Raw genomic sequence first — 22,834 nt, 5'->3', positions numbered from 1 at the left:
TTCTGACATATTATACACACACACACACACACACACACACACACAGGCACACATTTAAGGTCATTTATTCCTCTGTCTTATAAAACTAAAATCTCATTAAAGATGGCCTGAAAAATACCAAAGATTAGGAGTAAAAAAGATAGTACTTATTCATAGTTCCATGATATAAAGACAATACTGCCAGTAAACATTCTCCCTTCCTGTCTTTAATCCAGGCTTAGCAACCTTTCAAGGATAAGATATATTTTAAAAATGTGTTCAGTTTGATAAACCATAACACATCAGCACTTAGTAACAGACCACCGTCCTAGCATCCATCCCAGAGGCTGCTACTGTGGTCACTTTCAGCCACTTCCATGGCCGAGATAAATTCTATTCGTACTTCTGGCAGCATAAATTAGTTTTGTCTATTTTTATACTTTATATGAATAGAATTATGTCCTCTTTTGGGTCTGATCTCTAGCACTCAACATGTTCTAAAGCCTAATATATTTCACCTATAGTAGCTAAATGTTATTCAAATAAGATTTCATGCCACATTTTCAAATCTTGTTCACCTTCTTAATCAAGAGAGTATACTGAAGGATTTGAATGTCATCAACTAATCAAGTATAGAATTAAAAATACAAACAAGTTAAGAAATATGGCACTTAGGGGTGCCTGGGTGGCTCAGTGGGTTAAGCCTCTGCCTTCGGCCCCGGTCATGATCTTGGGGTCCTGGGATCGAGCCCCACATCGGGCTCTCTGCTCAGCAGGGAGCCTGCTTCCTCCTCTCTGCCTGCCTCTCTGCCTACTTGTGATCTCTCTCTCTCTCTCTGTCAAATAAATAAATAATCTTTAAAAAAAAGAAAGAAAGAAATATGGCACTTAAACACAATGCCGCTTTACTCAGAGGAAAATCAAGTCAGTTGAAAAATATCAAAAAATACAGACTATACAACAATTATTCCATTTCATAAAATGAACCTAAACTTTACTTCTAGTTCATATGGATAGGCTAACTCAAGACAGGAAATTTCAGATATATAGAACTTAAAAGTTTGTTTCACAAGGTAAATGAAATTCACATGCTCAGAAATGTGTAAGATAAAAGGATTGTAAGTGAGTCCCCTAATGAGAATTATAAAAGATAAAGTAAAATCAAAGGCTCATTTGGACCACAGAAGAAGCATCAAACTTGAGGAGAGTCTACCAAGATTATACTGTAACTAGAATAACTAATGAGGAAAATAGTTTTCTTTCAACTACATGTAATGGGGAAAGAAAAGAGAGTTAGGCAAAATTTACTCCTCAAATGATTACTACTGGCACTTTTTATATTCATAGTTGCACACTGCTAATTAATTTAGAATGTGTAACAGCCGAAATAGATTAATCCCCCAAACCAAATCAACAACTCCCAGCATAAAATTTAACATGAAATCTCATTAATGTCAAGTGTGTTACATAGCTCAAAGGTTAACTTACTAAGCATTAATAGTATCTTTCAGATTCTCCAATAGACCCCACTACTGCTCAGGTTCATAAGAACAAGAATAGCTCCCCATGTCAAGCTTGGCTTACAGAAACGATCCTTGCTGAACCATTACTGTAACGAATAGTCCATTTCGGAGTTGCTTTCTCTGGTGTCTGATAACACGTGTTAATTTAATGAGAAAAATCTGTTTGCCCACCATAACCTTTGTGTGATGTACACACAAAGCTAGGTAAAGATTAGAAAGAGCTCTCAAACTGAACTCACTCACTACCTCCTCTCCTCCAACAGATCGTTAGATGATCCAAAGCTCTTCCCTGTACCTAACACAGTAAATTTCACCCTGAACTCAAAATATTAAAAATGCAATCTTTATTACTAGTGCTGCTACTTTTAGAAGGATCTGTCAGAAGCAGCAGGAGAAAAATCCCCACAAAATAAATCACTCACTATAAAGTCTGACTCTGCTTTAGTTCATCCGCTAATTAACAGGCCAGATTACAATTTAGATGTTTTCACCTTTGCAAGTCATGAATCCCCTATACAATTCTGACGAAAGCTGTAAGTCCCTTCTCCAGAAAAAATGCACACAAGTGTACACACACATGAACACAAGCAGACACATACACACACACCAAATTTGACACACGATGTCAGAGGCTTTGAGAATCAAACCTTCTTGAATCTCCTAGCATTCTTGGGTCAAGATTAAGAGGCATGTAGTTAGGAAAAATAGAGGCATTTGAAGTATATTTTTATTTTCTTTTACCATACCCAATTTTTAAGTCACTTTTGATAAATGATATGCAGTTCTAAATGCGTCCACAAAATAAATTTACTGAACACATACTTCTGGCATGCCTATTATGTTTAAGACCCAGTGCTAGGCAACAGAGTTACATGATGATTAAGATGTGGTCCCTGCTCTCAAAGAACTCACACTACATTAGGAAAGACAGACAAATGGGAAATTTGCTTTATTTTACCAATGAACTAAGAACTTATCAAATTGGACCCCATTCAAATATTCCTCTCTTTATAATAACAGAATTTACCCAAACCCATCATATCTACATCTTAAACTTCTTCATCTATTTTATTCACATATTCAACAAATATTTTTGACATTAAGTATAACAAGAACAGACACTGTTCTGGATGCTGAAAATAGCAGTGAACAAAACATTGCTCCTGTCACAAAGATCTCCCCTTACAATCCAAGAAGAGATAAACAAAAAATAAACAGAAAGCATACCAGAAAAGTCTACCAGATCAATGATAGGGGAAGAGCTATACAGTGTATGGAAGTGTGTCTGCAGAAACCAGAGAAGCTCTCACTGAGGAGACTAGGAGACATGTGAGCAGAGACCCGGAAGAAGCGAGGCCAAGTCATCTGGACACGTGGGAGAAGAACACGGCAGGGCGAACACGGCGAGTACAAGGACCTGGAGGGAGAACTTGATGGGAATGTTCCAAGAACGGCAAGAAGGTCAAGACCGGAGGATGCTAAGCAAAGCCAAATTTAAGGGAAAGAGGGCAGAGGGCAGGAGAGAAGAGATCAAGTCAAACTGTTAGTAGGGAAGACAGATCATGGGTGTCCCTGCAGGACGGAAATCATAAAAACTTATTTGTACTCTGAGGAATGTGGCATGATCTGATGTATTTTTGAAGAATTACTCCGGCTGCCTTGTTGAATCCAGACCACAGCAAGGAAAAGAACTCGAGCAGGCGGGCAAACAGGACACCACCATCAAACTCTAGGTGAGACACCAGGAGAATTTAGACCAGGGCGGTAGCCGTGGTAAGAGTAAAATATGGCCCAATTCCAAGTCCACTGGGAAAGTAGAGCCAACAGGATTTCTTGACAGACCGCATCTGTTATGTAGGACAGAGAAGGACTGAGGAGAACAACAAGGTTTATGACCTAAACAACTACAAAGATGGAGCTGCCATGTTCTGATGTAGGACACGGCACAGAAGGAGCACCATGTTGGCCTGGGGTGTAGCGTGCATGGGGTGTGAAAATCAGAGGCTCACGTTGAACACACTGAGATGTCAGTCCGCGAGAAAGGGAAGTAGAGATGCTGGGTTGGCGGTCGCACGGACAAGCCTGGAACTCAGAAGACAGGGCTTGAGCTATAAGCAGGGACTCATCTGCACAAAGTTGATATTTAAAGTGATGATAATGGATGCAATCATTCAGGAATGAGCACAGCAGAGAAGAGACTGAAAGACTGAGACCCGGAGTATCTACCACTTGAGCTGGGGAAATGAGGAAGGACCACAAACACGAGGAGACCAAGCAGACAAGGAGGTATAATGAAGACAAACAGATTATCCCTGAAACAAGTATGTATCCGAGGTCAAGTAAGATAAAGGCAGATATGACCCGTGAATTTAGCGACAAGAGGTCACTGGTGATCCAAACACAAGCTGTTTGATAGAACAGGGAGGAGGAAAGAGACTTGTGGTGAGTAGATAAAAGGGAACAGGAGAAAAAGGAGGTGAGGCCACTGCTAGTGTCAAACAAAAGCAGAGGAAAAGTCCCCCAGAAGAGTGCGTATGAGCCCCTCCAGGGCTACGTGGTCCTGTCACCAGGCCTCCTCTTAAAAGGAAAGGGGATGCCTGGGTGGCTCAGTGGGTTAAGCCGCTGCCTTCGGCTCAGGTCATGATCTCAGGGTCCTGGGATCGAGTCCCACATCGGGCTCTCTGCTCAGTAGGGGGCCTGTTTCCCTTCCTCTCTCTCTGCCTGCCTCTCTGCCTACTTGTGATCTCTCTCTGTCAAATAAATAAATAAAATCTTTAAAAAAAAAATAAAAAAATAAATGTTCAAAAACAAAGTAAAAGGTAAATAAATCATTGTCTGTACATCAAATGAACACTAACCCACCCTTATAGAAATGGTCTGTATATAAAGAGAAAAGCGTATATCCATGACAAATAAGATTACATGAAAAAAATTAGCTTCGAGTTATTATATGCAGTATGATTCCATTTTTGTTTATAAGATAAAATAATAATTCTTCAGGAGACAGACAATAGCTGCACATCTTTTTATACTCAAAAAAAAGTCTGGAACTTTTTAAAATAAACTTAAATATGTTTTACCTCTAAGCAGTGAGATTCATGGTATAGGTAGAAAGAACGAAGAAAAAATTTATCATACTATTTTATTTTTGATTAAATTATTTCACATTTTTTAAAAAGTAGAAAAACCAAAGTTACCACAAATTTCCAGTACTTATCAAAAGTTAACAAATGTTAATATTTTATCACAGATGTTTCACTTTTTTTTTTTTTTTTTACTTTTAGGAATAAAATACCAAATAATGAAATACCAAATAATGTCAATTATCTGAACCATGTCTCCTCTTAAAGGGATTCCTAAAATAAGAGCCTATATTAATTTTTGCAATTTAAAAAAAATTATGAACTCTAGTTAAGATGGAGAAACGAACTCGTGCTTCAGTGTGCTCATTCTGCTCCAAAATACTGAGGATAATTGATGAAAAGGGTGGAAAAGCACTCAAGTTCAATGGAATTCAACATTTCGGGGCTCAGAATTCGAATGCTGGCAGTGGTTGCCAGATGCTCCTTTCTAGAGAATTGTGAATTGAAAGGATCCCCAGTAAGAAGCTCAGACTCACTGCCTGGGACTATGTATTTATGTAAAACTGTTAAGTCTAGAGAGACAGAGAACAAAGACAGGGCCCAAACCCTTCACTGGCTCCACGCTTTTATTTCTCATAAATCCTCAACATTACAAGAGGGAGTCATGTCAAAAGCACTGTAGGACATGGTTCTAGACTGAAGCACCAAGGGTTTAAATTAAAGAAAACCACAAAACTACAGAATCCTTAGACAGGGTCTAAGTAGCTAAAAAGTAAACTGAACAGGATTTCTCCACAATGAGATTGAAAACCAAAATTCCAAAACACTAAGGGAAAAGAGATAGTAAAGTGATAATTATAACAAAAATCCATTCTGGGGGCACCTGGGTGGCTCAGCGGGTTAAAGCCTCTCCCTTCGGCTCAGGTCATGATCCCAGGGTCCTGGGATTGAGCCCCACATAGGGCTCTCTGCTCGGCAGGAGCCTGCTTCCTCCTCTCTCTCTGCCTACTTGTGATTTCTGTCAAATAAATAAATAAAATCTTTAAAAAAAATCCATTCCAGATGAAACTGTTTCCTTTAAAACTTCAAAATATTAATTTGTCTTTGTGCATACCAAACATAAGACTTGAAATCCTTCAAGAAGGAATAAACTATCATAAAACATAAAACAAAACAAAACCATCCCATTGAACTAATTTTTATGTATGGTAAGAAATTCTAAATTCATGTTTTTAAATGTAGATATTCCTCAAACTTATGGTTATTTCACATAAAAAGTGGTTTATTTTTACTTACTTTTCAATAAATGTAAGAGCTAAAACTATAAAACTCTTGGGAAAAAGCACAGGGATAAATTTCTGTAACCTTGAGTTAGGCACCAATTACTTAGCTAAAAAAACCAAAAGCAGAAGCAATAAAAGAATATTGGTAAGCTGGACCTCAGCAACATTAAAAGGTTTTACACTTCTAAAGCTACCATTAAGAAAACTTTAAAAAATCAAGCCATACACGGAGAGAAAAATATTTTCAAATCATATACTTGAGAAAGGACTTATAACCAGAATTTAAAAAACAAAACACCACAGGGGGCGCCTGGGTAGCTCAGTGGGTTAAGGCCTCTGCCTTCAGTTCAGGTCATGGTCTCAGGGTCCTGGGATCAAGCCCTGCATTGGGCTCTCTGCTCAGAAGGAGCCTGCTTTCTCCTCTCTCTCTGCCTGCCTCTCTGCCTACTTGTGATCTCTCTCTGTCAAATAAATAAATAAAATCTTTAAAAAAAAAACAATAAACAAACAAACAAAAAAAAACACCACAACAAAACTCTTACAGCTCCATAAGCAGCAGCATATAAAAAGATGTTCATTATCATTAGTTATTTGGAAAAAAGCAAGCCAGAATGATAATGGGATATCACATACATCCCTGAGATTAGCTTTTGAGAAAAGCCAGGTAATAAGTGTTCATGAGAATGCAGAGACACGGGAATCTTTTTTTTTTTTTTTAAGATTTTTTTATTTATTCACTTGACAGATCACAAGTAGGCAGAGCAGTAGGCACAGAGAGAGGAAGGGAAGCAGGTTCCCGGCTGAGCAGAGAGCCTGATGCGGGGCTCGATCCCAGGACCCTGGGATCATGACCTGAGCCGAAGGCAGAGGCTTTAACCCACTGAGCCACCCAGGTGCCCCAGGAATATTAACTCCTCCTGGTGAGAAAGGAAAATGGTGCAGCCCCTTTGGGAAATAATTTGGCCACTTCTTCAAGTGTTAAACACATATATACATGCAATCAGCAGTTCCACGCCTACCTACATACACAAGAAATCAAAGCACATTTCCCTACAGAGATGTGTGCACCAATGTTCAAAGCACCATTATTCACGATGGCCTAAAAGTAGGAACAACCCAAGCTGATGTGCATCAACTGGTGAATGGAAAAAGAAAGGGTTGTCTCTGATACTGAAGGACAACTGCCCTTTTGCTCACTTCTAGATATTTCTAAACAATCCTTTTATAAATCCAAAATCACTATGCTTAGCCTATGCCCCAGTTCTAAACATTAATTAGTCCAGTTGTATAAATCTATATAGCCACTTAAAATGTTCATAACAAATTTTCCCACAGTGAAAATGATTTTTTAATGGGAACCTTATACATAATCCATTTCCAAATCTAATTAGATTTATCTGGGGGAAAACATCATTGGCTAAGGGATATAACAAATACTAGCTAAACAAACGTTAATACACTCTAAATGGTGGAATATTGCTACATCTAAAAAAACATAATAACCAACATTAATAAGAAACTGGAAAACTGTAATTTTGGTAGTTATTCACAAAATATGCATTCTGTTCTATTTATAAAGTAATATCTTGTTCACGCGGACAATAGCCAATATCTTCAAACTTGTAGGCTCCACTTGAACTAATGCAAATGTTACTGTGGAGCAATTACACCTTTACTTTGCCTGGATATATAAATAAAAATTAGTATTTTCACAACCTAGTAATGAAAGTCTTGAGCATTAAGCAGTTTACACATATCGTCAGCTCTCATTTACAGTTATAATTTAATGCATTTATTATATCTACTGTTAATGTGTAACACGCAACATCTTACAGCTAAGCACTGCATTTTAATCTAATAATAGTAGCTATAATATTCCAAAATGTGCTTTAAGAATCAAAGCTGTAATATGTTCATTGAGGGTTTGAATTTGCATTTCACGAGATCTAGATTTCTTACAACTTGCTGAAAAAGGACAAACAAAGACAAAAAAGCTTTTAAGGAGCCACCAGGGGAGGAAAAAAAAAAAAAAAAGCAGAAGGAGAAGGGGGAAAAAAAGAATACTTTGGAAGAATTCTTTTTCCTTGCTAAGTAGAACGCGTTAAAGCCGACGGGTGGTCTCCTTCATTTACTAAGGAGACTAATGAATAAATACACATCCACTTGCAGTGACACAGCATGTCCCATTCCAAAGAAGCCATTAAAGGGCCAGGTTGACACTTTCTAATTCATTGTAGAAAGAGAAAGCAGGAAACCCAAAAGTCACAAAGGCTTTTCCTGGATTTTATAAAGAAGGATGGGGATTCAGAATAAACTTACAGAGCTGATCTCAGCAGAAATACTTTGCAATTCTAAGGTGAAGAGAGAAATGACACAACCCTTCCATGGGCCAAAACATAATGGGATCTCAGTAGCTACCACAGCACATATATGTGAATTAACTGGGAAATCCCTTTTATTTTTGTGCTAAAATCTATTTTCTAATTAATTTTTACCACAGACTAATCTTTATGCAGTGAAGTTTCCAAGTGAGCATTAGCAAACATTTCCTAGGTGTTCACATGTAACAACCTCTCTCCAGAGAGACAGACATAAACAACGTCCTTCCAGTTAGCACACAAGAGCTGACACAATGCTGTGGGAGTATGTGGGAGATAGAGAATTAATTAGAGGACTGAAGGAAAACTTTCCAGAGGAAATGATACTTCGGGCAGGATCCGCGGGTAAGAAAGACGACCAGAGCACAAGGCAAGAAGGGCAGCAGAGGGAGAAAGAAAACTTGCATTAAATGACACCAAAGGTGTGACGGAGCCGGAGAATGGTGGTGATTTCGGTAGGACTGGAACCCAGAGCATGTTCGTAGGAATGGAATCCAGGCATGAAAGAAGATGAGGCTAAAGAGACAGACAGAAGGAAGAAAGATGCGGCTGAACCAGTGGAGTGGGACGAAAGGCTCAAAAGACACAAAACTTGGGATAAAGAAGGTGCCATTGAAAATGGGTCTTCAATTGGACCTTGAAAGGTAGTAAAATTGGCCAACTTCCTTCCTCCAAATATATCAAATATCTTGGGACTGCTGGCCAGTATAAGAACTGCTTTGGATCCCACAGAGAAAACATTGGAGAACTTAATGTGTTTTCATATCCAGTGAAGAAAACAAACAAACAAATCAAGAGTAATCAGCATGACTACAAGTCACGACATGCCAAAGACAAAACATGTCTACAACACTCCAGGACCCTAGAAAAACGCGAGGGCTTCCATCCAGAGAGCATGCAACGACACAGTCACTGTGTGCAGCTGATGGCAGGAGGCAAGGCTCCATTCCGTGTCTGACCTTCGGCAACTGTGGTAGCCGTCTGGTAGCCAGGAGCCTCACGTGGCTATGTCCATTTCACTTAATTAAGATTAAGTTTAAAAGTTGATTCTTGAGGGGCTCTAGCCATATTTCCAGTACTCAAAAGCACATGTGATTAGTGGCTGCGATACTGAACAGTGGGGAGACAGAAGGTCTCCCTCACTGTGGGAAAACCTACTGGGCGGTGCTACCCCGAAGTCACCATCACAGAAGAAGAGGAGAAAATTCCTTCCAGACAAAAAGGTGCCATTATAAATGACTCTGAGATCCTCAGATCACTAAGCACTGAATGAGGGTTACAGGGGTATATCAATATGTTTGTCAAAGTGAATTTTAACATAAAAAAAAGAACTACAGCGTAGTCCACGCTGCACAAAAACTAAGTCACTCCATCAATTGACTCCACAGCTGAAGCTTTGTGTCAGATTTCCAGAAGTAACTGTGTAGTATGCAACCACATATCAGTTTGGGAAAATGGATACAGCCCATTTACATAAATAAATAAATAAATAAGATTAGGTATAGCTCACTCATCACAATTAGACATCTTTCATTATGAATGACATTTCACATTTTGAAAGCAAAGCTAACCATTTAAAGGAATCCTGTGGAAAACCAATCTATAAAGAGGGTTATCATCTTTTAATTGACCTTATTAGAATATCAAAAACTGGGCTACTTTGTTCAACCTAAAAAAGAAAATGCTAATTTTATATCGTTAGAAATAGGAGAGGGAAATGTCACAGAGCCAACAATGACCAAAAGGTGTCAGGGGGTGTGTCTCCCAGGATGAACTATCCTGAGACGGGTACATACTTTGGTGGTTCAGACTATTATTCGCATGTCAATGAGGTGAGGGAAAAGGTGAAATGTCCTGTAGAAAATGGGCAAGAGAATGCAACAGGTACCTCACAAAAGAGGATCTCTCCTGAGCTAATTCCGTCTCATCAGCAATGGGAAAAATGCAAGTCAAGATCATAAATAAGTATCACTGAATACTTCAGAGAACAGGTAACATTTTAAAAAAATTAACAATGTTTGAAGTGCTAACTCGGCAATCCCCAGCGCTGTTGTTGAAAACGCCATGGGTAAAGCCACTCCAGAAAATCATCTGCGGTTCCTGAGCGAGGCTGCAACTAGGGACGTGCTAGCATCCACCTCTGGGGGCGGGGGGGGGGGGGGGGGGCGGGTAAGCCGACGCCGAGGACAAGGCAGGACCCGAGCATCAGTGCCGTGCAGCGCGTGATGATGCAGCTGTAGTTTTAGCCGAAACGGAACAGACCCGACGCCAGTCCTCACCGGAACGCGCTGGGCGAGGCGCACAGGGCAGTCCTCCACCGCAGCAAGGATAAATGTGTCAGCGCGTGGACGAGTCTCCCGGAGGATACGGGGGGTGGCTACTTCTGTCCCGTACAGAAACAGGTGAACTCAAACCACCATATGGGGAGAGGTGTGAAGGGGCATTAAACTTCTTTAAAACAAGAACAAAGGCCACAAAGACCTGGTGTCAGGACAGCCGTGATCTCTGGAAGGAGAAAGAAGGGCCAGAAATGAAGACGCGAGGCGGTGTGCGGGGCCGTGCGGAAGGCGGCCCCAACACCTTCTCTGATGGTTTCATCGATACTGTCTCTGTGCTCATTTACGGAGTTGAACACTTTCGTGTACTTTTTTTTAATGTATGAATGTTGCATCTGACAAAACACAAAAAGTTTGGAAGAAAAATGGTCTCTGCACCCCATCCACAGGGCCAGGCGATGCCCAGCTCGCTCCACCCCGGCTGGCTTCAATCTGCTCCCCCACGCACCCTAACTCACCTCCTGCTGCGCTCGACCAGTTAATGGTGAGACATTGATACTCTCCCCGCCTTCTGGGTGGATCTGGAAATTCACTTTTTGACAAAGAATCTGGAAAGACAATATGACCTACTATGAAGGAATTGTGTTTTGAAATTCATGGCACTTCACAGTGTAGACTGGAAATTTTAAAATGACTCTTTTAAGGAAAAATCTGCTATTTCATAATGAACAGTTTTTTGGGAACAGGCTTACTTCAGGACTTTCTGAATACCATGCCCAGCTGGTATACAATGTACAGAATGACAAAGACATGAAAAATGAGAATTCCAGAAGCTCTTCCTATAGTCTTATATCCTGTATGATCTCTTCCTATATTTTTGCAACAAGAGCATTAACCCACCCTCAGGCAGATCTATCCAGTGAATTTTAGGAAATGTAGCATCTCCCCAACCAAAACTCTTTCCCCTGCCATTTCCAAAAGGCCTCTAAAGAATGCTGTCACCACTGGTTTTAACTCCTATGATTTCCTCCTATGAACTCCTATGACCATTTCTTACGTTTTATTCTCAACATTAACCTCCCCCTTTACATTCAATAATTTACTTCTTAATATTACTTCCTGTTTTCCTCATATTTGCCTTGTACCCTTTCTTCCTTAGTATAAGCCAAAAATATTATTTTATATCCTACTATCTTCAAATCCTTTTCACATAAGTGATAAGCTACTTTTCTTCCATAAATTAAAATTCTAATATTTTAAAAAATGATCACAAATCTCAGATCCACAAACCCAACAAAATACATTTCATACAGTTCGAGATTTACTTTACTGGGAACGCTTACCTCTCTCTGGAGAGAGCTGCTAGCTGCCAAAAGAGGTTCAATGCTGCTAGGAGGGCAATGTGTCAAAGCAAAAGCCATGAGCTCCTGACAAGTGGCCAAGTCCTGGTAACTTTCGGATTGTCCTAACTGGCTACAAACATCCCAACTCTTAGAATAACCTGCAAAATTGGCAAGCAAAAAAAAAAAAAAAAAATTGGTTTCCACAAGAAAAGTCTCTAAGCTTAGAGGAGAAATCCAACGGCTTTCTGATGAGGTCTTGTGTCACCAAAGCACAATTGTGGTCATTAGTGATACGTAACATTTTCATAACCAGAAATACATAAGGAACTAAAATAGGAAAGAAATATTAGACTTGTTTGTTATCCAGAAAGTTCAGCAATATCCCAGACACGTTTTTCTGATAAACGCTACTTCATTTTAGAATACCTAGCAATGACTATAAATAATCGACTTGGCTTTGACGCTGAGTAAAAAGCTGGATATCTGACTTCGGAAGACCCAAGCGTATGGCCCAACACTGCTACTAAGCACTTGTGTGAGCTGGAGAGAGTTCCACGTGTCACACTTTTTCTACTACTACAAAGTGACAATAACAATGCTTTCCTCCTTGAGTTGTTGAAGGATTAAATAACATTTCTATTTAAAAGCACTCTGTAAACTATGAAGTGTGAGAAAAGAAAAATTACTATAGGCAGCCACACAGAATCATTCACTTTACAGAAGAGAGAGATCCAAGGGCACAGCAAAGCATACAGCCAGCCCTGGCTCCCAGCAGAGATCTTTGTCCTACACACTTATATTCCAGATTCGTAAAATATGTTTTTATTTGTAGTTGAAAGAGTTCTCAAGTTTTGTTTGTTTGTTTTTAAGTACCAAGTTCTACTTTGAAAGGGTTTGTTTTTTCTAAGTGCAAAGGCCTTGGTCCAGAATAATTTCTCTAAATGTATTAAGTAAAAATCCAGGTATTACACTGATGGGAATAAAATTCTTACAAAACCCTCTAAATAATTTTAAAGCAATACACTGTTTTCTCAAAAACACCATAATTACTCTGAATTTAATGTTACAAGCCCAATATTGGTTAATAGTAATACATACTTATTAGTTAATATTAAATAATTATAATTAGCTAATATTAATACTAACTAGTTACTATTAACATAGTATTACAGAATGTAGCTCTTTTATGAAACTGATTTTCTAATGCTGAGGTTATAAAGCATTTTTTCCCCCAGAGTTTTAAACATTTTCACAAATGTACTCACAAAGAGTCTCTCCTTGACCAAACATTATTTCAGGCTCCTTTGAAACCTCTTCACAACTAGGCCCACACCTTGGCCCACGATGACTGAACCTGCATAGTCCAGCACTGGCGATAATCCTACAAAGCCCATTTAGAGAGAATCTCCCACCCTTGATAACTGATGACTATTGATATCTCATCCAATTCCTCCTCTCTCATCCTTGAATTTGATCATCCAAGCCCAATCTTCTTCAGCAAGAATCCTGTTAAGTCAGATTAGCAAGAATCCCACTGCACTTGATGTCTCAGAGTTTTACATCCACCGACCCCTCCCTATGCTCCTTGACTATAAGTCCCCAGCTGTCTTTTCTGTATTTGGAGTTAAGTCGACCTCTCTCACCTACTGCAATACTTTTAACATCTACTGCAAAAGTCCTAAATAAAGTCTTCCTTATCATTCTTAAGAAATATCAGAATAGTATTTTTCTTTAACAGTACACATACGAAAAGTGCAATGCTCCTAAATGCACAGCTCCGTGACTTATCATGAGGTGAAGCACGACATTTTTAACCACTTGCCATGAAAGCGCACAGACAGTAGGTAAAAAGATTGCTTGGGCTTTCGTATACTCAGACACAGCCAGAGAAAGCAGATCGTTTAGTAGAGAGTCAACATCACTTCCAACCCCACTGGGGAAAACTTTCTTTCGCAGTGAGATTATGCCACAAAAAAAATCAGATCTTCCAGAGAACAGACTTTGAATTTCCATATAGAAAATTTAAGGATCACATACTACTTCCTATTTTCTCAACATCAGTTTGAAAAGCACTATGCTATCCCTTTAAAAACAAAGACTAGAGATATTAACTACTCATGAATTATAGATCTTCAAAATGTTTAAATTTTCTTTTATATAACAAATACATGAAAAGGCATTAAAATATTTTACATAAAAGCGTTCTTAAAATTATGAGTATATTTTTATTAGGCAACAGAAAGCAACCAAAATCTCAGCTAAAATGTAACTCCAAGCCCATTAAAGTACTTATATTAATACATAAGCACATGGTATACATACTGATCAGGGCTCATAAAATGTTTCTCATGTCTTTTGAAGAAAATGTAGCTGGCTTCCCAATCAGGCCAATTGATTTCAGAAGAGACCTTTTCCATTATTCATCATGTAAAAAGGACCTGAGCCAAGTGTCAAGTAATTTGTCTATTTCACCTGTGGCCATCAGCTCCCGACAATGCACACTGGCTGCTTTGTAGTCATGGAAACGAAGTGCTTGCTCCACTAGAAGGATCAGAACCTGTCCACGCCTTTCTTCCGGGTCTTCACCTGTAAACACATGCAAATCACTTAAAGATTGTGGCAGCATCAATTGATAAAAGAGCTCATTAACATTGTGTTTCTAATTAATTAAAAAATAAACAGTAGAGCTTGGACTGATTTTTTAAAAGATTATAGGACAAATGTCACAGCAACTTTGACCTTCCAATCTATTTATTAATCCTGGAATTAGCTTTCAGTCTCCTAAGAGATCAATGACTAGTATCAGCCCCAGACCAACCATTCCAACCTAAGGGCATAGAGAAAAGTTTTCCTCCCAACAAGAACTTGCAAGTATTTGTTATTTCCTCTTTTACATTATGCCCTTTGAATGTTCTGTTTCTAATTATAATTAATAAATGACAATAACAAGGTGGGGAGACTTACACAGTAAACTGGAGAGAATTTTATAGCTTCTCTAACGGTACTACCTTTTATTTATCCTCATAAGCATCTAGGCTCTAAGAACATTGAGCAAAATTCAGTTTACGTTAATACAAATATCTTAATTTTCTCAAGACTCTTGGACGTCAACTTAGATGTTATGTCCTTCTCTGACATCTCTACGTAAGATTTCTTCACAAGAAACATGTGGGTAAAATGTCCCTCTTTCATGTTCCTTTACTTTTCATTCTGTGAATACCAATTTATTGAGATTATCATTTTAAAAATCTACATCTTCTATCAGAATTTAAGGTCTCTGAAGACAGGGATTCCATCCTTGTTAAATTCCCAGTGGCTGGCATCAAGTCACACACATAACTGGGGCTCAAAAAAATATATCCTCGGGGCACCTGGGTGCAGTGGGTTAAGCCTCTGCCTTCAGCTTAGGTCCTGATCCCAGGGTCCTAGGATCGAGCTCCGCATTGGGCTCTCTGCTCAGCGGGGAGTCTGCTTTCCCCTCTCTCTCTGCCTGCCTCTCTGCCTGCTTGTGATCTCTTTCTATGTGTCAAATAAACAAATAAAATCTTAAAAAAATAATAATTATATATATATATATATGTATATATATATATATATCCTCAGTGAAACGAGTAGAGATTCTATCCAGAATGTGATTTTCAGGGGCACCTGGGTAGCTCAGTGGGTTGGGCCGCTGCCTTCGGCTCAGGTCATGATCTTGGGGTCCTGGGATCGAGCCCCACATCGGGCTTTCTGCTCAGTGGGGAGCCTGCTTCCCTCTCTCTCTCTCTCTCTGCCTGCCTCTCTGCCTACTTGTGATCTCTGCCTGTCAAATAAATAAATAAATAAAATCTTAAAAAAAAAATGTGATTTTCAACTATAAGACAAATAATTCAAAGTTACAATGTAAACACAATGTGTATACTTGAGACTAAGAAAAAACAGTAAAACGTGTTTTATATTTTAATGAGGTAAAGAAACGTTAAAATTATTTTCAATATTTCCAAAAAAAAAAAAAAAGAAAGAAAGAAAGAAAGAAAATACCCAATGGCCCCTGCATTTTTAGGTTACAATGTGGTTTGGAAGAAAAAATATATCACAGAAAGGTCTAAAATCAGTTTAAAAATATGTCACCATTAATCTCCAACCTGTCCTGCATAGGTTTAAATAAAATCCACATATTGGCCTCAACTAATCGAAAAAGATTTTTTTAAAAATTGAAGAAATACTATGATTCATAATAATATTATTAGAATAACAAACCCATGTTCTGTAACACTGAAAATAGAATACATAAAAAGTTTCTCAATAATAAATGCACATATCACACTTAATATAAAACCTATTTCCTAGATAATACTCTTGAAATGTTTTAATTTATTCAGAATATCTAAATCAAAAATGAAAAGGGCCAGGGGCGATTCTTTTTTTTCCATGAGACAACTTGACTAGGTTGCAAAGATATCTCTGCAGATATAATTAAATCTCTTAATCAGCTAACTCTAAGTAACGGGTCCATTGATTACCACCATCCAAAAACCAAAAAAAAGGGAGGAAACAAAGAATAAAAGATTTGGGGCACCTGGGTGGCTCAGTGGGTTAAGCCTCTGCCTTCAGTTCAGGTCATGATCTCACGGTCCTGGGATCAAGCCCCGCATTGGGCTCTCTGCTCAGAAGGAGCCTGCTTTCTCCTCTCTCTCTGCCTGCCTCTCTACCTACTTATGATCTCTCTCTGTCAAATAAATAAATAAAATCTTAAAAAAAAAAAAAAGAATAAAAGATTCAAAGTGAGAAAATTCTTAACTATGGGATCTTCAATAAATTAACTTATTTATTCCTATTTTCTCACATTCTAAATAAGTGTCATAACTCTGCTATAAGGGACATAGTAAGAAGTAACTCAGATAAGTATAAAAGCATAAAACGAGATTATTGTTGTTAATATAAACTTTTATATGAAACTTAGGTAAGTATAAAAGCATAAAATGAGAATTACTATTATTAATATAAACTTTTATAGGAAGATGGGTTAGTCACCCTGAACTCCAAAGTTCAAATATTTAACTGCTTTTAATTCTAGAAAGTTCCAAACTGAATAGCTGAGTAAATGGGAAAACATAACAAAAAATAATCTATAAAATGATCTAGAAAAATATTACAAATGAAACAAAGAAAAATGAATTCTTTTTTTTTTTTTAAAGATTTTATTTATTTATTTGTCAGAGAGAGAGCAAGCACAGGCAGACAGAGTGGAAGGCAGAGTCAGAGGGAGAAGCAGGCTCCCTGTGGAGCAAGGAGCCCGATGTGGGACTCGATCCCAGGACGCTGGGATCATAACCTGAGCCGAAGGCAGCTGCTTAACCAACTGAGCCACCCAGGTGTCCCAGAAAAATGAATTCTTAACAGTCAAGAGTATGGTCTGACAAGACATCTATTAAAGAAAATGACTCAGATATTTAGCCTGAAAAATGGAATATTAATGGTGGCATAATAAGGCTTTGAGTTTATGAAATATAATTTAAGCTATGTCCATAAATTCTCTGCCACTCCTTTCTAAAGATGGAGATAGTTGCCCCTCCCCTTGATGGAGGCTGATTAGTGATTTACTTCTAAGAGAATAAGGTGGACAGGATGATGTGTGACTTCCAAGATTAGATCATATAGGACATTACAGCTTCCTCCTCACTCTCTCATGGATCAACTGCTTGAGGGGCAATTAGGTGTCAGGTAGACAGAACAATTAAGAAACCCCGTGGAGACGTCCATGTGGCAAGGAACTGATGCCTCTTCCCAGCAGCCAGGAAAAAACACCGAGTCTCCTCCAACCACCCAATGAGTAAGCCAGCCCAGAAGCAGATCATCCAGGCCCAGTCAAGTCTTCAGGCAGAGCCCATGCATACTTCCCCTAAACTTGAAAGGGCCCATATGATTGCCTCATGAATAAGACATGATGGCAATGTAACTGCCCAAATTCCATAGCCAGATCAGAAAACCCCAAGAAGCTTTTGCTGGTTTCTCTCAGAACATGGACTCTGGGAGCCGTCAGTCACCATGTAAGAACCATGGTACTCTGCAGCCACCATATGGAAAGACCACAAGGAGAAACCATACAAAGAAGAGATTCAGCCCTGGCTACTGTATCCCCAGCTATTTTAGTGTTCCCAAACCAGGTGCCAGTCACAGATAAAGCAACTTTGAGATGAGCCGATCCATCCCTAGACACTACGTGGGTACAATTTCATAAAAGATCCTGAATTGCCTGGCTGAGCCCAGTCAACCTCCAAGCACTGAGAAAGATAAAAATTAAATGATTTTGTTTTCAAGTCAGGAAATCTTGGGAGTGGTTTATAAAGCAGCAGCAGATTATCAGAATGCCCTACAAGACTCAGATAAGTATCACGAGCATTGGGATCCCCTTCTTAATTACCCTCCTCGCTAGGCAAAATACTAGCATTGCCTTTCTTACAAGCTCTATGAAATCTGTATGCAGAAGCCAAGCACACACCCCATCCCGTGCTGCAACGTAATTATCTGCTTTCTCAGCCCTCAAAGATTCTGAATTCCCAGGGGACAGAAGCTAGGCGCACCAGACCCTTATATCCCAACTACTCAGCACAGTGATACTACCTCGCCTGTCTCTGCTTCCATTTCTTCATCAGTAAAATGTAGCTAACGAGAGGCCGCTATACATCATGAAAGAGCCAATATGTAAAAAGAGCAGAGAGGGGGACTGAAAGGTTGTTAATCCCATTAAAAATTCCTACAATTTACCAAGATCACAGATGATCCTGTTTCCATGTCAACAAGGCAAAGGATAAAAATGGAAATCGGTCTTTGTAGGCACATAAAAAATGCTGACAGCATCCCTGAGCTGCTTCCTTAGTTTCTGAGAAATTTCCTTATGAAAGTCTTCCGTGATGATCAGACTGCTTCAAAGTTTACAAGATGCTTTTCTAGCATTCACTCATTCAGGGGTCCTTGGAAACATGAAGGGTGAAGCCAGGAGTATCATTCCTATTTTCCCGAGACAGAAACTGGAGCCAAAGTCACTTTGCAAGTGTATGGGGTAGTCAGGACTGAAGCAGCCTTCTGACCAAATCCAACCTCTCCTCTGCCATCCAAGATGCCTCACGATGGGTGACGGGTTCCAAAGCTGCCAACAGACCCACGGGTAAAGGTGCTGATGCTCTGCTTCCGGACAAGTGACTCAGGAAAATCGACTACAACCACAGACCTTCAGAATGAGTCCTCCATATTAAGATTTTAAGAATTAATTAATATATGTCCCCTACTACACTAAATATATGTTTCTTTAAAGTTCAGAATATAAGCAGAAATCCTGTTTACTTTTGAGTCTACAATATATGGTTTGGATGAGCCCAACTTCAAACCACAGCTTATAAAATATTTGTATAACAACTCTTTGTTGTTTCTCTCTTTTTTTTTTAAGGTTTTATTTATTTGAGACAGAGAGAGAGAGAAACACAAGCGGGGTGGGCAGAGGGAGAAGCAAGACTCCCCACTGAGCAGGAAGCCCAGGGGTTCAATCCCAGGACCCAGAGGTCATGACCTAAGCCGAAGGCAGATGATTAACTAACTGAGCCACCCAGGCGCCCCTGGCCAGCAACTGTTCATGTAGAGATAATTGTAAGTCAAAAATACAAAAGAAAATGATTAAGAGACTCTGCTCGGCAGAAGAGTGCGGTTACAGAAGCATGAAAGGCAGAGTCAGACTTTCTTTGGGAGCCGGGGTCTGCTATTTAACCCTGCCAAGCAAGACTTCTCTGATCCTCAATTCCCCTCATAAGATGAGAAAAATACCATCATCCTTACCTTTTAATAGATGAATAGAATGATTGAATGAATAGATGATCACCTATGTGCAAACCCCACCAAATAGTAAATGCACAAGTTCTTCTAAGAAATTGCACAAACTCAAAAAATATCACTCCAAATCTGGACACTGAAAGTGAGTGGTAGGGCTGACTTGTCTATATTTAAGCTTTTTTTTTTTTAAAGATGTTATTTATTTATTTGACAGACAGAGATCACAAGTAGGCAGAGAGGCAGGCAGAGATAGAGGAGGAAGCAGGCTCCCTGCTAAGCAGAGAGCCTGATGAGGGGCTCAATCCGAGGACCCTGAGATCATGACCTCAGCCAAAGGCAGAGGCTTTAACCCAGTGAGACACCCAGGCGCCCCTATATTTAAGCTTTCTGATTACAAATATTAATCCCAACTTATACTCCTAACCTCACAACCACCTCCTAGCACCCTGAATGAGCCTGTCCTCGTTTAAAGGACAGAGGGACCAGCAGCTCGGTATGGGGACACATTCCTCCAACACACTGATCTTTGCAGAAAAGATAAATCCTTGGTCAAGAGTGGCATCCTGACAGCGGCAAGCACATATTCTGGCCTTTGCCCAGGATTATGTCAAGGATGGCATGGAAACCTTCCTCTGCAATTCAGCATGCAAAACTTACCTGCTACCCTCAGCAACTCGGCAAGGCCCAGAAGCTTGGCAGACTGTTTGTAGCATGTGGGGGACTGCTGGAGACACTCCTTGATGAGGCTGATCCGATCAGAGCACAATCGCACTGCAAGAGAAAGACTAAATACTTGTAACCAGGGACATCACTGAGGAATGTCATGACGGTCGCAGTTTAGGCAAGCAAACACGATGTAAACTCTTAGCCTCCAGATCAAAAAGAATTAAGAAAGATACAATTATTTTTAAAACATTAAAGTTATTGTTGCTTCTGAATAAATAATACACAGCTAGGCTAGGCTCTTTTGTCACCAACCTTCTGAAAGAGCAAAGGCATCAGTATCTAGAAGCTAAGAAAACTGTCACCTTTTCAAGTGCCATGTAGGGTCTTAGGGAAAATTATAAGGAACTCAGTGTTTGCTCTGAAAACTTCATATACTTGTTCTTATTACACCAGAGCCCTCATTCAATTTGCCCCCCGACCCCAAAAGCCATTCCATGTTCCAAACATGCATCTTCCACCTCTACTTCATCACCCCCATTTAAAGGGTAAGAATTTTCAAACTGCTCACTGTTCCAATGTACTACCCTTTCCCAAACAGGCCCGATCTTCTCGCTTGAGCCAGATATTAGGAAAACAAAACATGTCCGATCATATCGGTTCACACTACGAGGTAATTAAGGACACTTAAAGGGAGGGGGGGAAAACTTCAGTAAAGATTATTCTACATATGCTAGGAAGGAATGGTTATGTAAGGGGAGCTGTCAACATTTAAGAAGGCTGGCACTACCTAGGCGGCTGGGCCCCCAGAAATACAACAGTAGCAACTCTAAGGATAGCGGCTGACATTACACGAATACGACCTACATCCCAGGCACTGTTGTAGGTAATTTACATGTATTAATCCTACAAGACAGAACTTGACAAGGCAGGTGCTATCATCTTCAGAAAATAAAAGTGTGGAAAGGTCACTGAACAAAATGATGGAACCAGAATTCAACCCACCTCCTTATATGTTTTTTAAGCCTTCATTCCTTTGTCCATTACCAAATCCATGGCTAGCTCCCACACATTCTGTGTTCTCACCAAAATTTCTTAGAGGCAGTAGAGGGCCCAGGTGTTGGGGAGATAAAGGAGAGAGCTGGCAGTTTTTCTTTGGAATGGGCTCATTTAAGTTTTCATTATGATTTAATTTCAAACTTACAAAATGGTTGCCAGATGCTACAAAGAACTCTTTGGTCAAGAATAATCAGCTGTTAATAATTTGCTCCATGTATACATGCACATGTACCACCATACACAGGAGCCCCCCCATACATTTATACAAACACTCATACACATGCACACACACACACAATCTGTTTTTTCTGAACTATTCAAGAATAAGCTGCATATATCCTATCCTTTAACTCCTAAATACTTCAGTGTATACTGGGTTCCTTTACAATGGCTATTTATACATCTGCTAGTACAGTCATCCTTTGTCACCTTTACCATAAAACATAAAGTAGATAAAAACTTCAATTACTTACTTCACCATCACCACAGCCAACGTGTACATCTGAGTCTAACTTCGCTAGATTGTATTATTACTCCCAGTATCCACTGTAATTATTTGTACCCCAAATACCCACCTGACTAATGGTACGCTTGGCTGTGTGATTTCTTGGGCAATGAAATGTGAGTGGAAGCGACATATGCCACCTCTCAGCCAATGTTTCATGAGACTCACCATGGGACCCCACTACTGACCCTCACCCCTCCCATGAGAATGCCATCTCCCAGGAAATGGGGCAGAAATGCCTGTAAGCAAGAAATCAACTTGCTCTCACGTGTCATTGAGGCTTTTGAGAGACCTGTGATAGCACAGTCTAGCAAAAATTAACTGATACCATACACTTCAAACTTTTCCGTAACTTTTCTCAATCAAAAAATTGGGTTTTTACTTTTCCTTCAACATCCGCTACTGTTTGGGGTCTTCTCCTTATATGTATTTTAAGGAAATGTGTATTACTACTTCAATATTCTAGATTCAATTACTATGAGAAAGGTACTTTCTACATGTTTCTAATTTTATTTCAAAACAACACCCACCACAGATCTCACTCCACATATGTAAAAAAAATCTAAGGTTTTCATAGATGCTTTTACAGCTGTACTTGATGAGCTGGTACTCTTAGAGAAACTGTAGTTTTAATAAATCTGGTAAGTGGATTTCCTTACTGTCACCATTCTTTTTCTAGCTCCATAAAATCAAAGTAGAAAACTAAAGCCATACATAGCAGCGGATCCTCATTTTCTCTGAAGTTCCAAGTTTTTTTTGTCTGATTCTTGCATAACTACTAATATTTCAAATACATCAAGTAAATTTGGAGAGTGGGATTCTAAGAGAATGCAGTTGTCATTTTCAATGGTCATTTTACTTTATTTATTTATTTACTATTTTTTGAGCCTCTGGACAATCACTATACTAATTCTCTCTTACTGCTTATCATAGGAC

The 22,834-nt window shown here is 39.3% G+C and overlaps 1 protein-coding gene across 5 annotated transcripts in view; it reads right to left on the bottom strand.

Moving 5' to 3' along the window:
• NBAS (NBAS subunit of NRZ tethering complex) overlaps positions 1 to 22,834 on the bottom strand; it is a 316,898-nt gene that overhangs the window by 131,505 nt on the left and 162,559 nt on the right. For all 5 annotated transcript variants that reach the window (XR_006608058.1, XR_006608057.1, XM_004745820.3 and 2 more), the window contains 4 exons: positions 20,329 to 20,442; positions 14,338 to 14,451; positions 11,866 to 12,023; positions 11,041 to 11,130 (listed from right to left, as the gene is read on the bottom strand). Coding sequence is in view for 3 of the 5 variants with exons in the window: in XM_004745820.3 (XP_004745877.1) it covers positions 11,041 to 11,130; positions 11,866 to 12,023; positions 14,338 to 14,451; positions 20,329 to 20,442 (476 nt within the window). In the remaining 2 variants the exon portion in view is untranslated. The remainder of the gene's footprint in view (positions 1 to 11,040; positions 11,131 to 11,865; positions 12,024 to 14,337; positions 14,452 to 20,328; positions 20,443 to 22,834) is intronic.

This window comes from Mustela putorius, unplaced genomic scaffold (assembly GCF_011764305.1).
Source record: "Mustela putorius furo isolate JIRA1106 unplaced genomic scaffold, ASM1176430v1.1 tig00000813_pilon_pilon_pilon, whole genome shotgun sequence".
Lineage (NCBI taxonomy): Eukaryota > Metazoa > Chordata > Mammalia > Carnivora > Mustelidae > Mustela > Mustela putorius.
This window is presented reverse-complemented; position numbering and strand designations above follow the sequence as displayed.